The following is an 18,013-nucleotide window of genomic DNA, read 5'->3' as shown; positions in this document are numbered from 1 at the left end:
TTTTACATAGATCTGGGCTGGAGGAAAACAGCCTCAGAAAATTACTGGGGAGTCTTCCTTTTAATTTGTCTTTGCTTGTCACCAGAAGCATCCCCTTACCAGAACTGCTGCAAGGGCTTGGTGTTGAAAGATTATCTCCAGCAGTGGGAGGAAATTCCCCCCCCCAGGAAAGGGGCAGCCTTCTCACCTATCTGCTCATGGTTTAAGCAAGGGATAGAATAAAAAACATTACTCTCCAGCTTCACTTTCCCTCCATCCTCTTAAGTTTGACCTGAAAACAATGCACATGAGGATTCACCCATGGTAATGATACTGGCTGCTGGCCTCCCTTCAGTAGCTGTAATACATTTATATGCATTAACTGTAATGACCCAAGATTCCTGTTACTCAAATCCAAGAAGTTATTTTTTCACCTTGCTGAGAAAGAGCTCAGCTCTTCCATCTAGACCACAGGCTGCTGTGAACACCTCTTTACCTAGGGCACCATAGCTCCCTAAGCAGCTGTCACAAGGCTTCCCTATCCTGATACATTCATAGGCAAAAAAAACCCTCTTAAAATGGGCAATTTATGGAGGGGTAACTTCAAAGAATCACAATTTCCACTGCAGAATTTCTGACTCTCCAAAACAAAGGGAGATTTTAAAAAATGGATGAGTTTAACATTCCCCCTCTAAGAAAGTTGTATCACACTGGACAAATGCAGAATTTACAGCACTCAAGTGGTCTCTCTACAAAATATTTATTGGTCACAGCCACAACATTGAATTCTCCACATAGGTAGTATTTTGTGACAAAGCATAATTTGACTTTATGTATTTACACTCACTGGCAGATACCACTGAGGAGTCCAACTCCCTATAGCAGCTCACAACCAGAGACCAGTTTCTGAAAGGCTCACCAGGTTCCTGCCCCTGACCCAAAACCAAGGTGAAGTCTCTTAAAGTGCTAAAATAGCCAAGAGGCATTGGAAAAAGATACCCTGCTGTTTCCAAATTTGTCACTCCTGCACCCTCCAAAGCACAAAGGGACTTGGGACACGAATCCAGGACCTGGGAGCTTCAATAAAGTAATAAAAATCTTTCAAGACTGACTTGGAGAATTACACCTGAAATCTCCCACAGCCCAGGCAGATGTGCTCAGCCCCCACACTGCTTACTTAAAGATGGGCTCTTGAGTCTCATTTCCCCTTATTTTGAAGAAAGGTCTTTACTTCATCCCAAAGAACATGGGGAGGATTTACATGTCGGATTTGGAGGGGGAATGCTATTTGCTGCTTGGCCACTCTGTCAGACCTGGGAAGGCTGTTTTTCATCAGATCTGTTTCTCATTAGCTGGCAGCCCTAAAAAGCACAGGAATTGCAGCCCTGGGACTTCTAGAGAAGCACACAGAAGCTAAAAGCTTTATTCACCTTTCCTGTCCAACTGTCTGAAACACACAATCCTCATGTTCTCTGACAACACTTGGCACATTCCCCTCTTTTAAAGCCAGATGGAAAGCACTCCATGATACATCAACAGAGATGTCTCTGCCTCCGTGGGTGGCAGTGGACCCTGCGAAGGCACTCAGCTGCCACCCTGAACGGAGAATTAGTGCTGCTGTGCATGAGCCTGAACATCCCTATTCACTCCAGAAAGCCACTGATGTGCTTGTGTTTATCCTCCTAAACCACTCCTCTGGTTCCCTTTTCCTTCAACATTCCATGCCACAACACACCACGTTTTACAACACTGCAAGCAGAAGAGAGCTGAACAACAACCTCTAGACAAGCGCTCAAAACCACATTAACAGAGAGCTTTTATAGAATGAAAGACTTCCAAATGTTTCCCTGTCAAAAGTAACAAGGAATATGGCCAGAGGCTATCTGTTCACTTCCTCAGGCAAAAGACTTGAAAAACCTTAAAGATAATTTACTACCGCACGCTGAAGTTTGACTGTTAAAACACACTACAAACCCCAAATATCTCTATTTTACAAAGCACTGCAAGTACCAACGAAGGTAAAATAGCACCAAACAGCCTAAAATGCAACACTGCTGAGTTAGAGTGACTGAGGCCCGAGAAAACCACCTCCCTTTGCATGGGGCAGTTTTATTTATAGGCAACGGTGGGACAGCACAGAAGAGGGGTGGCATGAACCTCTCATCTGCATCTCCTGCAGCAGGTCTGTGTGGCAGAGGGAAAGCATCCATCACCCTGCTGGAGGATGGTGAAGTCACATTGCAGACCTGTGGTTAGAAATGCCTGGTGTGGCAGCAGCAGCAGAACCACAACCACAGCATAGATCGAGCACCATGGTGTGAACCTGCCCTGTGTGGGCAGTGCTCCTGCACTGCCACAGGCAATTGCTGCAACCTGAATCGAACCAGCAGCGCAGAAATGCTCAGTGCCCATATGCAGGTCTTAGCACAGCACCTTTCCTTGGACAAGGACTGGGAGGAGACAAAAAAAAATGCAAGAAAAAGCAAAACAGAAACAGCTGTCCTACAAGGCATTTACTCTTCCAGGGAGCCATGATGTGAACTGTATACAGGTGAGATGAACTTTGCTGTAACAGGGGAACATCAGGAAACTGACCTTAGTAAAACGCTCCAGCATGGTTTGCCAGTATGGAGTGGCCCTGGAGAGCAGAGAACAAGCCTGTTACTGTCTTGTCACCTTGCCAGCTTTTCATATTTATGAGCAGGGAAGCACATGTGACTGGGCAAGGGAAAGAACAGACTTCCCAAGTGCAAACCCAAGTGTGTTTGGAAAGGCAAGAATACAGTGAACATTACATTTTCACCAGGCCTGTCTCAACTTGCTGGTGGATACATTCCATTGAAGCAGCATTTCAGGAAAAAGAAACCAGAACTGGGCCTGAAGACCAGCCTGCCAGCTTTTCAATGCTACAAGCCCCTGAGGCAGGAGAGCATGTCCCTCCCCATCTCTTTGCAGGGGCATTCCTTGGAGGAGGACCACAGCAAAGCAGAGTCAGCACAGTCATACCTAAGATTTTTTAAATTCCTTTCTGAAGACACCACCTGACAAAGGATTCATTGCTCTTTTGGAGCTATCACCAAAAACCTGCAGACCAGTGCCAAACTGTGTGATAGACTACCTATGTCAGTTTTACCAATGAAGGGATACCAGTCTAAGCCTCCTGTGGGATGAATTTCGTGGAGCTTATTTACAAACCAGGGGGCAGAAAACTGCATCAGTGAAAGTAAACAGCCTAGACACCTCACATTACTGGCCCACATCATATTATTTTATATCTAAAAGTAAAAAAATATGGCCCATTCCCACTGCCCACCCACCCCATGATATTTACAAGTAAGATCAGCCAAAATGGTACATAAGGGAGATACACAGGCAGACTGTGCTTTCCGTCTCAGTGTGGTTTCTCCATCTTCTGCTGACAGACTCCTTTATTGCTCGGGACACTGGCCGGACCTCAACAGTGCTGTCTGTGCCTCCAGGATGTTGACACAGCAAACAGCAGGGAGGCTTTGGCAACCTCTGACAGTGGATGAAACCTGTGCAGTTACACACTAAATTGCCAAAAAAATAATGATGACAAGATGTATGAGGTACATTCACAGCTACCCACACTTCTGGTGCATGTTCCACTGCAAGAGAATCCAGCATCTGCCATTGAAAACTGTCAGTGTTCACATTTGGCACAGAAGTATTTGCATCTGTGGACTGCAGTGAAACCAGAGATCCCAGACGTTAAAAACATGCACTTATGGAAAGGAACTGCACGCTCCACATTGGAACATCAATAGCCTTGTGCATTTACAGCAGGAAAACATAATTACAGCTTTAAAAAATGCCACAAACATTTTGTAGATAAAACAGAATTCACGGCTCTAAGAAACAACACTGTGTCAGTTCCATCTTGGGCTAAAGCCTGCTGGGCATGGACTGGAAGGTAAGAACCTGTAGCATACTGCTTCTTGAGCGTGCCAGGAGGCCAAGAGGAGCAGTCCTCACAACGGAATGCTGTAGATAAAGGTAAGACATGGAAAATACGCAGGAACAGGAACAGTCTAGGAGATGTAGGCAATTCCAAAACTATGCTTGCAATGACGTGCTGCTGTTAGCAGTATGGAGCCATCCGACAGCCACAGTGCAGGAATTAGTCGTCGATAGTTGGCAACCAGAAGGCCTACAGAGGAGGAAAGGAAACATCTTTTCATGGCAGAACACAAATCTCTCCTACAGCACCCTGTAGGAGCTGCCACCCTTCTGCAAGCACACATGGGAGGCACTGAGCCTTCTCAGATTCATCTCTGGAAGGGTCAGCACCTCATGGAGCTCAGAGGAACTTAAAGCCCATTTCCTTACCATATTGGAACATGCACTAGCAAAAGTCATGAATTTTGGATTGAACTGCAGACAGGTTATAGGACCTGTGTGTTTTCCGTCTAGGACAGCCACCTTCATCCCACTTTCTCCATTCCAAACATGGATCTTCCCATCCTCCGAACCTGAAGGTGAGAGTGGAAAGCAAGATATGAAAGATGCACAGGAGAGGTCAGCAGAAGAAAGAACCCTTTTTTCTGTCTCAACAGAAAGGTCTGTTTTTCAGGCAGGTCTCAACTTCATAACAAAACCTTTAGAGTTCTCCAAGTGTCACAAGGGCACGTACAAAACATGACAGAGTTGAAACACCTATATCCATATGGCAGGTTTGTATCTTTGCACTGCAGAGACTCAACTACACAACAGGGCAACGCTATTGAGGCAAAGATGTTAACTACTATCACCCAGTAGGAAAGGAGACCTGACACCTCCAGCTCTGGAGGAGAGACCCTGGCCAACCTGCAACAATGTACAGAGACCAAGTGCTAGGGAAAGAGTCATTGTTCACACAAGTTCTCAGTTCAGACACAGGTAAATGTCTCACTCAGCGGGCACAGAATCAAGCCAAAGCTTTTACCATGGAAGGTAACCAGATTTCAATGCACTAAGCCAAGTATCAGAAGCTCCCCTGGAGATATTGACTCTCCACATTATTATAATGGAACAAGTTTTTCACTTTAAAATTACATTTTTCAAACTCTGAGGCTGAGAACTTAGGATTTTTTAATTAGACTCATTAATTTTTAATTAGACTGCTTTAGACTCATTTTAAATAGGATTCCTAATAAAACCACAAAGCATAAAGCATTTTCTTCTCCTTTATTTATGTCTGTAGCTTTTCAGGAAAAAAATTAAGAAACACAAGTTGCAACTTAACCATATGTAAAAACTGAACAGGAGTAAGTGGTTTGGAACTTCTACTACTGTTTTAGTTCGGAAGAGCACAACAGGAAGGTAAATATGTGCAATAAAGTGCTCTCCAGAGACAAACTAAACAAAAACCCCACCCCTCTTCTCTGTAATCAGGAAGTTCTCAGCCAGAACAAAAGAAATTAAGTTTTGCCAAGACCATCACTCATACAGGAAAAATGAGGATCTGGATATCAAATTACACAAGGGTAAACATATTTGATATATCAGCCACAGAAATAAGAAGAAAATACAGAGTTCTAGGAAGGGGCAGCACCACACAGACTCATCTGACTTGAGTCCAAAGGTCCTGTGGGCCTGAAGTGCTCAATTGAAGGTTGACTGAAGTGCTCATTGTGGGGTGCCCAAGGTGCAACACCAGCCTGTACAGGAGTTTCAAGCTGATTTTTGCCACCTGCTTCCCTCAGGAGTTCATCTTGCAGAGGGCCAGGGGAATCATACACTGGGAGCCATCAGACTGATGCCTACAGCTCCTATCAAGGGTTAAGAGCTTGTTCCACAGACATGGGGGTTTACAAGAGCCACATGAACAAACTGCAGCTGCCCCACAATGTCACCAGTGAGAACAGCCCTGGGGGTGTACAAATGCACCAAGCAACGAGACCAGTCACTCAAGCACAAACATGTGCTTTGGTCATCAGGAAACAGGGGATGGCCACAACACAGCCACAAAATGCTGTGAGGCAGCACATGAGGGCATCCTAGCCACAGGGAGAGGACCACTAACAAACTGTGTGACCAGTTTTCCCACACTACAACAGTTTCCTGGTTTCTTATCTATTTTGGAACAGCATTTATATATTGGAAAAGAAGAAAAGACTTGCAGGCTTTTTTACATTTCAGTCTACAGAACACTGAGCAATCTAACAAAACAGAACACTGTCAGTGCAAAGAAAGCTTACAGCTGCATTGTATTATTTAAATACATTCTGTTTCCCAACAGACACAGCTTTAGCCCTACATAACACGGCTAATTTCAGAGTACTGCAACTCTTGCCAAGAATTATCTTACCTATCATGATGAACTGAGAGTCTGGTGTGAATGATGCCTCCAGCGTGACAGCCTTACTATTGTTATAACCCTATGGCACAAAACAGGAGAATATGTAGTAGGGAGTGTGTCCACAGCAATCTCACAACCCAAGGGCACCTGCTCCCCAAACTAACACCAGGTTTTCCAGCAAGTACCACAGGCAGCAGGCTCACCCCAAACGTGTGCAAGACAGCTCCTTTGAAAGCATCGATCAACCGAATGAAGCCGCCGTTCGTGGAGATGAGGATGAGTTTCCCATCATTGCTGAACTTCAGGCCTGTCCACTCACACGTTCGGTCATATTGCATCTTAAACGTAGCAAATGGCCCCTGCAGAGAGAAAATGGGAAATATGAAGAAGACTGTTTATATTGCTGGTAACAAGAATCTGCTTTTAACCTTTGCACAGGAAAGCAGTTCAGATTTTTTTAAAAGAAAATCCTTGGCCCTAAGATACCAGAAGACAATGAGTGTCAAGGCAAACGTATCTCTGAATGTATAAGTTTCAATATATGAATCTAGTTTCCAAAACAAAAAGAGCGCAACAGGCTGTTTCAATCCAACAGTTTCATACTCTATCACAATCAACAGCAGAAATTAAGGTAGGAATAAGTTTTTGAACAAGGCTGCTAAATGCAGTTAGAGTTTGAGCCAGTGTAATCATCATCTGAGTTTTGAAAACCATGGACCTAACTATGTTCAGTGCTTATTCAGTTCAGCTGCCCACACCAGTACAGTTTCCTTTGAAATTTCCATCTTTTCTGACAGTCCTGGCTCAATCTTTGCCAGTGTTCTTCCAGAATAAGCAGCAAGGAAAGAAAGGCCAAAACTGCACAACAAAGAGCCTAAACTGCAGTTGGGAGCAGGTTCAAGAGTTAGCACTTAAACATTGGTTAAGAGTGTACCTCAGGATTTGTACTTCTGTCCCTGAGATGTGTGCTTACTGAGAACTCTCTGGATGCCAAGGACACACCCAGACATTAAGCTTGAGAATACAAATCCAGCCTCTGAGCACTGAGTTTAGATTACCTCTTGCAAGATAAAAGCTGTAAGAAGGGAAGTCAGGTTACCTCACCTTGTCAAAAGAACGGAGATCATAAAGCTTCACCATTTCAGAATTTACTCCAGCAGCAAAAATCAACCCTTCTGGGTCAAAAGAACACACTGGCTTCCCTTGGAGATGCATTAAACCCTAGAAATAGAAATAGCCAGAATTATTTTGCAAGACTGATGCTCACATTTCTACCACCCCACTTTGAGTGCACTGTGAGCAGGACAGCACACTAAGGGTGGAACAAATTAATTTCAATTGTAAATACTGAGGTTTTACAAAGGTTCAGAACTCAGCTTTCTCAACTTTAGGTCATCATATAGGGCTTCCAATTTACTTCAGTGACAAAGTTTACATCAAAACAAATCAAAAACTCAGTCTAGGTGTCATGCACTCCAGAAGTCCCCAGAGAAGGGAGGCTCATATGGCTGTGTTAATAACCATACCAGGCAGCACCACAAAACACTGCTGCTGCGATCAACAGCAATGCTCTACCACTTATGGCTGCACAAGAGGGGAAAAAAAGTACTTTGAAAGCAAGGGAATATCACTGCTGAGCTTTACACGCCTGTTTAATGAAACCTCACACCTGCTGGAAGCCAATAGACCTTACGTATTAAAATTGATAGGTTACTACCAGTGCTTATTTTTAATGTTACCTTTTCCTTAAGTCATACAGTAGAAAACACTTGAGAAAGTTTGTTAAAAGCCAACAAAATATGTGATCTTCTGTATCCTGACTAGCAATCTGTGCATGTTAGTCAAACCTTTTCATGAACTGTATGCACGTAAACAAGAAAATATCTTTGATTAAATGTGTAACACAAGTAACAAGTTTCTGCATTTTTATTTCTTTCTGCATTCCTCTTTAGGTAAAGCTAGAGATTTTACTACTTCTCTTCTTTCCCTCGTAGGTCAGTTTTCCTTGTGGTCTTTGAAGGTGAGACAGAGAGCTCAGCCAATCCTCAGGGCCCCAGTGAGTGGGCCAGCTCTGGTTTCCCGGGAATATTTCCAGGCAGTATGGCTGCCATCTCACGGACCAACTGAAAACTACAAGTAACACTTCCTCAAGCTGTTTCCCAAACTTGGCTGCATGCAGCTTCCAGTTCCAAGTCTGAGTTTTACCATTCTTACAAGTTCAGGCATTAGCTTAAGTCACAGAGTTGCTACTGCACTTACAACCCTGTCTCATCTGCAGCAACTTGGAGATGGAGACTCATCCAAAGAGAAACCTACATGCTGGAGTTAAAGGCATACTCCCAAAAAAAAGCAGAATTAAGAAAAAATTAAGAAAAGGCTTGATTTGAAGAATAATAAAAACATTTTGTAAGAAATGTAACTTTTTCCTTTCTCTTTCATCTGGAACAAGCAAAGAGCCCTCTCTCATAAGCAAGACAGTCCTAGAGAGATGGAGAAATATGAGAGCATAACACCGTGTACCCAGATACCAGGACAAAACAGCTCAGCACCACTAAAGGTAGAGATTCTACTTCCAGTCTTTCATTCCTGCCACTGCTGCCAGTTCTCGTATTTTTCTCAGCTCTTACAAGCGTGCTTCCACTAAGAAAAGTAAAGTATTCCAGCAAAATAAGTAAACAAAAACAGTTTTGCTGTCTTGCTATCGAGTCAAACCTGCTCACAAACAGTTCTGATCAACAACAGAGGTGATGCAAGGAGGTGGCAGACCATATGGCTGCTGTGTTACTTTAGATCACCAGTTCCTTCATCAAATTTAATTGCATCAAGGCACCAATTTTAGACACACGCTCAAACACCCGTGTAAGATGAATTCTCAACACAGGAGGGATGCCAGCTCTGAGAGAACACCCTCTGCATAAGGCAGCAGCCTGATGAACAAGCTGATGACACCCAGCCCTTCTCTTGTTTCATCAGCTGTGGGCGTTACTTCTTGCACTCCCCACTGCCTCTCCAGCAGAGACACAGGTGAGCAAGTGCTGTTACACAATGTGACACACACATACTGCACAGAGATTCCTGATCCAGGCTCCTTCAGGAACATGTCAACACTAAATAACCACCACACACTTCTGGCAGTATTTTTAGTTTGTTACAAACACACATCCATTTTTTATTCTTCCAACTGAAAACTGAACACACTGTGCACATGAATTTTATAACCTACCTGGCAATTTGGAGAGCGGAGATCCCAAAGACGAATAGTTTTATCCAGAGATCCAGAAATAAAAGTATCATCCACTGGAGACATTGAAAGAGCAACCACTCTGCAATACAGAAATCCACAAGCATCAGAGAAAAACCAAAGAAGTGAATGCAGCAACACCCACCCCAACAGTTGTGTAAAAACCCATAACTTAACTAAGCAAAAAGCAGCATGAACCAAGTGTAATGGAACTCAAGCCCATTACCATTCTTACTGCGATTTCTCCTGTCCTGTCCCCAAGCCACATCTCACCTTTTTGTGTGTCCCGGGAAATACCGAATATATTTGTTGTCATGCAGGGAGAGGTATCGGATTGTGTCTGAAACACAAACAAACCATAAGCTTTATTATACCACCAGTCCAAGGTTATCTGAAAGAGATCACATAGTAACTTGCTCCCAAGAGCAACAGTAATCTCACCACGGTGCTTAAGTCTGGTCATTTAATTTCAAGTAAGACTTCAAAAGAGAATCAAGTTAGAAACAGACATAAACCAACTCAATTCTTAAGCAGAACTGAAAATTAGGCAACAGGAAAAGATACTTCCCACAGTCTCAAGTCATGTTACATTTTAAAAACATCTGTCATGTGATTTAAACAAGGTAATTTCAAAGGTGCTAAAATTTAAGTATCAGCAGGTTTTATTCCATTGCTCTCACAAAATGGAGAGTATCAAATTTACAGAGTTAATGCTACCACTTTGTATTGCTTTGCAGCATGAATATTGCTCTCTTTCCTACATACACATTCAGCAAACAAATCTCCAACTAAGTAGTACACACAGGAAATGTACAAATTCCTGCACTCAGCTAAAGATAAAACCATAACTTCGAAGCCAGACAAGATCATTAAAAACTAGCAAACCTCTCTTCTTTTTGTTTAATCTGACAATCAACAACTTCACACTTTCTCCGCACTAAGCTCTTAGAAGAGGACAGAGTAGTCTAAAGCTTAGTGCACTTCAAGCAACCTTAAACATAAATTGAATAGATAAGAGCAGCAGCACAACATTTCTTAAGTGCCAGTTTTATCTTGAGTATAGGTGAACATACCAAGAGCAGCCCACTACTCTGGAAGATGCTGTTGAAACTTCCTCCCCAAAATTAAAATAAATCCTTCTAAGAGGAAACAATCATTAAAAGACAGAAGCCACTTTTTAATCTTTATGTGCAGACTCTACTGCTGGAACAACCAGTCCTGCTTAGAGTCAAGAACATTTTACTTTTGACTCAGAAGAACATGTGCCAAGAGGATGCAACATGAACTGGGTATTTTGACAGTCAGAGGGACTACTGTGTTCAGAATGTTTTGAAAGGCTCATTCAGCAAAAGTTTCTATCTGTGAAAAAAAGATCAAGTTCTCATTGTTGCCTGAGGTTGCTCATCAAGCTGAGATGAGAGGTCTAAACCACCCTCCAGTATTTGAGAAGCAAACTGAAGCTGACTGAACGAGCTGGAAATGTGGTACTGGTGACAGTTCTGAAAAGCTCTAAGTAACCTGAGGCGATTATCCAAAATATAAATCCCTAACAGCAGTGTCACATCCCACACTGGATAGAACCAACATGCTTCAAACTTGCATATTAGGATTCATCTCTAGTTTCCTGCATGAAGTGTCATTACCTGATCTCCGAAGTATCCATGCAGAATTCCATCCTCCTTTGCTAAAGAGGAAGCTCTGGGCAATTGTGCTCCTTTGTGATCCTCACTGCTGGCAGTGCTCTGTCCCAGGCAAGGCAGTGGCCTGTACAGTTATCTCCTGTACCGGGTGGTATCATAGACCCTCAAACTGTACAAACTACTACCTCAGCCTGGAATCAGGCAACAGGAATTAAGTCCAGAGGCCTTGAGGAAATCTTCACAAGTAAATTGGTAGTAACAAAACATTCAACAGAAGAAAGCTTGCAAACAAGTACCAGCATTCCTACAGAATGTTCCTGAGGTAATTTTCCCTCCCAATACCTGCAAAACAGGTTAATACAATGCACCTTGCCCATGACCACAAGCATTAGGGACTACAGAGTACCTGGACTCCTACAGAACATACTATTGGTTTTATTAAGGTTACAATTTGTAACAGCATCAAACATTCTCACATTGTCTCTTTTTCTCTTCTTCTAATTAAGTGTTCACCATAATGCTACCCTGCAGCCAGAAGACTTAAGTCTTAAGGCTTACCAGTGCTTATAAACAAAAACTCAGTATTCAAAATGGCATTAAAATGCTTCATTTAAGCATTAAATGAAGTTAAATTATTATTAATAACTTTAATTAGGTTAATTATTACTTATTGTAAATTAAATAACAGCCAAATTTAAAAAGTGACATATAGTAATAATATAATTAAAAAAATAAGTAGGTTCTGAAACAGACTAAAAAGGCACATGCTTCCTGTGACATTTTTAAACCTTTTACACCATTAAATCCAATTCTGGTGGAGACTTCTTTGTTCCTCTAGTTTCAGGCCCCGCTTGCTCTACTTTAACCCAACTTCCTAACTCTTTACTTCCATCTTCTCTAAATTTACAGCCTTTGCAATTCCTTTAGTAGCCCAGCACACATCACAAGGCACTAGCATCTCTACTGTTAAGTTTCATCTCTGCAAAGGAAAAACCAAACCAAAACCTCTACTACAGAAATTATGAGTCTGCAAGTACAGTATTAAAATCCATTTGTGAAGTGCTGTGCTAAGAGACGTGGTCATTGCAAAATTCTCAGACAGTGACTGCAACAAACAAAACCAAGATTGAGCTCTGTGACCTCCTCCAGGCTTGGCTGGTGATCTGCTGAGTTACCTGAAGCTGCTGCCCTCCCTTCCTCTGAAGCTGAGCTGTGCACCAGACATAGCTGTGGCATTCGGCCCAGCTGCTCCTTCCACCTCACTCACGTAAGAAATGAAGGTGCAGAGGCCAATGACAGCACTGACACCGACACCAACTGAAGAGCACAATGAGGAACCCAAGTTTTATCTCCCTAACAATGTTTAACCCTCAGTTATGGCAGCAGTGAACAAACATGTAAGGGACTAGCACCAAGGCATGCATTAGTGTTGGACATTAATTCCCTCCTCTGCCTCTGACAGAGTTCTCATCACTGAAGAGTTGTTACAACTTTTTCCCAAATCTTTAGCACTAATTATCGAGACATGCAGTGTAAGGAGATTAATATGCTCCATTCCAGTGGATCACTTACCATCTATTTTGTTGGAGCTGTACACAACAGTGTTGGCAGCATGTGTGTATCTGATGAGGTCCACTCCATACTTCTTGCTGTACAGGGTCCTCTTTGGTCTGTCAGGAGGAAGCAGAGATAAAATTGCAATCTTGGCAACAAAAATCTCAAAACACACATCAACAAGACCTGTTCCCACTGAGACATTGCATGATTGCTTCAAGAAGTCAGATGTTTTTATACAAAGAAAGAAAAGCTTTTGCATTTTATTTTCAAACAAGGATCTTGTAGTTTCTCCAAAACTATCCCTAGGCTTGAGGAGGTCTCTGTAACACCTGCTAAATGCATGCGTCTCCTCCAAAAATTCCTTCTCCTATGACGTCTACTGCAAAAAGAAAAGGAGAAGCTACCATAATGAGCACAGCAAGCAGCACTGCCTTACTGTGCCCTTGCCTATTCAAATCTCCCATTCATCTGCTGCTTATTTTAGATTGAGTATAATTTGTCTTTGTTCTCTGTTACTTTAAAACCTAGAACAGGGTGTCTTGTTCACGGGGTATTAACCCAAACACTATATACCAGTCATCTATATACCAGTCATCTATAGCAGACATAGTAACATAGGGACTTTTCCAAACCACTGCAGAATTATATTTGTATCCAATCTTAGGCAAAGAAACTCAAATTTAGTATTTCGCAACAGAATAAAAAATCCTAGTGAGAGCAAACACAACCTACAGAACTGGGTTTCTGGGAGTCTGGTAAGCAGGTAATGCACTGCAGTACTAGAAATTCAAACTGCAGAGTAAGCTTGAAAGCAGCTGGCTAATAAGGCTATCTCACAGCAGTGATGCCTGTTTGAGCAGTACAAGGTCTCCACCACTTTCCTTTCCCTTTCATCCCCACCTGAGCGAGCACAAAGGTTTCAGAGCTGGGCAGTGGACCAGCGAGGGTACAGATCAACATCAGAAATGCCATCTCTTCCGGGAGCTATTTTTATTCCAAAGACTCATAACTCTGGTTATTACACAGGCCCACAAAATATTTTACCCACACAACTAAAGACAAACAGCATGGGAACGGAGACAAACAGCAGGAGCAGTCAAAACCAATACTGCTGCCAAGAGAAAAGTTTGTCAGACTACACCTCAGACAAGGTGTTCCTATTATGCTGGACTTTTTCCTTTCTTCATTAGCTCAACCTGACACAAGAGCACAAGTTGGAGACTTTTCATATCAGAACAAAAACAGACATTCATTCTTGAGTATCAATTCTCAAACAGCAGAAGCCATAGGGCTTTGACTTCAAACAAACTTGCTGGGGACAAGTTCCCATGAAGAGAAAGCCAATACAGCCAAGTGCAATGAAAAGCCACACACCACCTGTACCACAGACCAAATCTCAACTGATTCTTCCCCAGTAACTCCAGCAGTTTTTAAATCGTTCTTCAGATCCAAACATGCTACACATTGAAAAAGCACACCTAATTTAAATTTTGACACACTCTAACATTATGCATGATATATTTCCCCACACTGCTTTCTGAAGTTACCTCACCCATGCTGTTGACCAATCTAGTGGGAATAAAACCTAACAACAAACCAAGGAAAAAAAACCCAATCTCAAAATATATTATATATATATTAGATTCTCCCACGCCTAGTTTGACTTTTCCTTTTCTATTACAAGTTTAAACCTCAGAAGATCTATTTAGAATAAATTAACATAGAGACAATAAAGATCAACAGACAGACAAAAGCACATTTACCAAAAAGAAGGAAAAAGAGTTCTGTGTTCTACGAAAGGTGAAGTTTTTATGTAAACTGATACAAACAGAAGTGTGTCACTGCACACAAGACTTGTTGCCAGTCAACTATTTTAAACACAAACAAGAAGACTAAGTACTTTTTAACAACAAATCACAATCACTAAAACAATTCTAAGGTCAAGGTCAATCTATGAAGCCCACCTACAAAAAAAGCAATATTGACAAAGAAAAATACAAGATCTCAGGCAAATCTGCTACGAAGATGAAACAAAACACAGGAAAGGTTTGCAGTATCATTCATGCCTTGGTTTGAATCACTGCTGCTGTGGGTAAAACATCACCACAACCAGGAACATGGGTGTGCCCAGCAAACAGCACAGTAAAGCAGGAGTCCAGATCTGTCGCTTTATTTGTTTCAATAACACACGACTGATATACACTAAATCACAAGCTAAACCTTTACTAGACACCATTCTATCACAGCAGGGTCACCAATGTGCAGCCAGGCTGTTCCCAGCCTCAGGGATTGCTGTACATCCCAACACACAACTGTCCTGCAAGTTCTCACAATCCTTCCTCAAGTCCAAACAGACTCCAGTGATGACTCTTAGTCATGCTTCTGAGCCAGCCTACTGTGGAGGGATTTGGTGATGCAGGACAGGCTAAAAATTTAGTAACAATTTAGTTGTTTGCACACTTTGAAATAGAAATGGAATCTCAGGACCAAAATTATTGGATGCTTATGTCAGTTGCATAAGCCCAGAACAATACATGATAAGGAGATAATCTTGTCCTGTCAGCCCTTGGCTACACAGCACTATTTCCACTGTCCTGACACTGTCAGAAGCTGAAGTTCACCGAAATGGGGCTGGGCACAATTTCACAGAGCTGTGCAACTCATTTTGATGTAGCAAAGCAAACTAGGTGAGGATACTCCTAAAGTACAACCAAACATTTTAATTTTAATTCTACCAGCAGAGCTGCTCATTAAGATAGGACACACACCAGATGTTCCCACTTTTACACAGGGAAAGGCATTAATTTTCAGGCCATTTGATGAAGTAGGGCATCCTACATTGAACCCCAGTAAGCAAGACATTTAATTTCCTCCTGGTCCTTATATCTAAGCAGAGTTCCAGGCTCTTGAAATTGCAATTTATAGGAAAAAATAAACCAACTACAAGCCTGAAACTGCCACAGCAATGATAACTCAGAGACCTAAAATATCATCTTTACATGAATTTTGAGTGACAAAGTAGTTCAAAGTAAAACCTTCCAGGTTAGAGAACAACTGCATCCTTAGCTACCCCTAAAAATGACAGCTACACTTTTAAGCCAGTTGATAGTGCATGAGAAGCTTTCAAATAATTTTGAAATTTTATAACCACCAGAGAACTGCATCCTGACACAGAAGTTACCTTGAAACTACTCTCATTGCCCTGCAGCACTGCAGTAGAGGACCACTGATCGACATTTAACTTAATTAAAGCAAATCCTCTGACTATAAAGCACATCAGGATTAGATGGAGACAGGAATGAAAGGGCCAAACGCCTCCCAACCCATCAAACTATTCTTTACAAGTTTGAAAGGGGAAGAGCAATCAATACCATCTGCATTAACATCACTCAGCCCTGCTACTACTGTATATAATTAAGATCTGGGATATGATCCACGGCACACTCCATATGTATAGAGTTACCTGCTCTTACATAAATAAAAATTAAATATTTGCACATCAGAGTTCATTCTAGCAGATGGGGAACACCAACAACTTTAACGTGTAAAGCAATCAAACTACACAGAAGTCTAAAATAATATATGATAGGTGGGCCACAAAATTAAGAGAACATGTAGGAGGCAATCTTTCCTCCCAGCAAGTATGATGTCTTGGCCTGCTTGGAAAAGCCGGAGGGTTAGGAATACCCAGTTTACTAGAAAATATATACATCACTGACATATCTCTGTCTTGACACTCCCAAGCCATTTCTTTTTCATTCCCTCATTACCCTTTCTCCTCCTGTCCTATAATATACACGCTTGTTTTCCTTTCACGTTCTGTGTGGATGTGATTGCTTCCCAGTCCTAACTTTACAAAAAACCCAAGAACAACCAAGGTCTCCACACCAATAAGCACGTGTAAAACTTAAAATCTGAAAGAATTTAAAGCAGACAAATGCACACTTGTATAGAGTGTGAGAAAGTACAGAGAAAGATTTTAATGGCATAATGACACCATTTGGCTCAAATTGTTTCAACACTCACAGACTACAAACGCCCTTGGTGTAGGTTTCCATCTTCTGAACAGGAGCACCACACCTCAAGTGCTCTGCAAATTTCTGAGAGTTTATCCGAAAATCAAGATGAGCACCGTGTGATCAACGGTAGAAGAAAGATAAAACCGGACAGTCAAAGGAGAAACAGAAACACACCCTCAATTCATTACCCTTAGGTAACAGAAATCAATCAACACCCTCATCAAATACAGCTAAACAGACAATGTTTGAAGACACAGGCAAATCACACCTATTTTAACTGTGTTTTACAGATAAGGACACAACCAGAGAAAATTATTTAAAGCACAGAGGACCACGTTTGCCTGCAGCGATCCAAGACACCACTAAGGAACTGGGTTTTATGGAAAACACCATCAGGTTTTTACAGTTGTAGTGATACACGCCACACCATCTGCACCTTTTGGCTTGAAGCATTTAGCAAAGAAGTTACACTCAAATGAGGCATTAAAAAGGCACATCTGCACATTGCTCACACCAACCACTTCTCTTAATTAGAGAGATTTGAGCCCAGAGAAGCCCGAGAAGTCAGTTCCATACTTGCAGCAATCCCGAAACTTGGAAATGAGATCAGACTGAACCCTTTAGGCTTAGCAACTGTTTAGCTCTCACAGAAGTGAACTTTCGCTTACACTTAGGAAATTATCTCCACTGTCTCCAGCCTACCAAGATAACAAGTACACCCGCAGAGCAGCAAACCCACGCTGCTGCCATCCCTGCCGCTAGGATTCTACTCAGAAGCCCTACGCTAAAAAACAACAGGAGAGAAGCTCAAGCTAAAGCTCACCGGCCAGATCTGCCGTCACAGCTTTTCCCCAAAGGCCACCGCGGGCAGTCGCCACGGCCCCTCACACCCCCGTGCCCCAGACACTGCCTCAGACCCCGAAGGCCGCAGCGCCCAGCCCCGCCACTCACTTGCCCTCCTGGCAGTCATAGAGAACGATGGAGTCATCGTCGCTGCTGGAAATGACGGTCTCGCCGTTGGGGCTGAAGTCGAAGCAGTTGATCTTGTCCGAGTTCTCGCGGAAGACCTTAGCCACGCGGAAGCTCCGCAGCACGTTGTCCGTCAGCTTCATCCCGCCCGCCGGGCCGCACCGAGCGAGGGCGGCGGCGCTGAAGGCAGCCGGGCGGGGCTCCGGGCGGTGGCGGGAACGGCCGGGCCGGGCGGGGCGGGGCGGCCAGGGGCGGTCAGGGGCAGTGCGGGGCCGCGGGGGGCGGCGGAAGGCGGCGGGCTCGGCGC

General features: G+C 42.9%; 1 protein-coding gene across 1 annotated transcript; it reads right to left on the bottom strand.

Moving 5' to 3' along the window:
* Positions 1-720: 720 nt before the first annotated feature.
* WDR82 (WD repeat domain 82) lies at positions 721-17,944 on the bottom strand. The gene is made up of 10 exons (XM_053953538.1): positions 17,689-17,944; positions 12,734-12,831; positions 9,795-9,861; positions 9,504-9,603; positions 7,385-7,501; positions 6,484-6,639; positions 6,290-6,359; positions 4,330-4,472; positions 3,311-4,150; positions 721-2,617 (listed from the first exon to the last, which is right to left on the bottom strand). The coding sequence occupies exons 1-9, from the start codon at positions 17,847-17,849 to the stop codon at positions 4,121-4,123; spliced, it is 942 nt and encodes a 313-aa protein (XP_053809513.1). The 5' UTR covers positions 17,850-17,944; the 3' UTR covers positions 721-2,617; positions 3,311-4,120.
* Positions 17,945-18,013: the final 69 nt, after the last annotated feature.

The sequence above is a fragment of the Vidua chalybeata genome, chromosome 12 (genome assembly GCF_026979565.1).
Source record: "Vidua chalybeata isolate OUT-0048 chromosome 12, bVidCha1 merged haplotype, whole genome shotgun sequence".
In the NCBI taxonomy this organism is placed as follows: Eukaryota; Metazoa; Chordata; class Aves; order Passeriformes; family Viduidae; genus Vidua; species Vidua chalybeata.
The sequence above is the reverse complement of the archived record's forward strand: the minus strand, read 5'-3'. Positions and strand labels throughout refer to the sequence as shown.

What these genes read in the sequence shown, in the direction of transcription:
- WDR82 (XM_053953538.1), bottom strand. Translation starts at nt 17,849, where the DNA reads ATGAAGCTGACGGACAACGTGCTGCGGAGCTTCCGCGTGGCTAAGGTC. An exon ending in TATGACTGCCAGGAGGGCAA is followed by an intron (nt 12,832 to 17,688) that starts GTGAGTGGCGGG and finishes TCCTCCTGACAG; the next exon opens with ACCAAAGAGGACCCTGTACA. An exon ending in CTCTCAGTTCATCATGATAG is followed by an intron (nt 4,473 to 6,289) that starts GTAAGATAATTC and finishes TCTCACCTTCAG; the next exon opens with GTTCGGAGGATGGGAAGATC.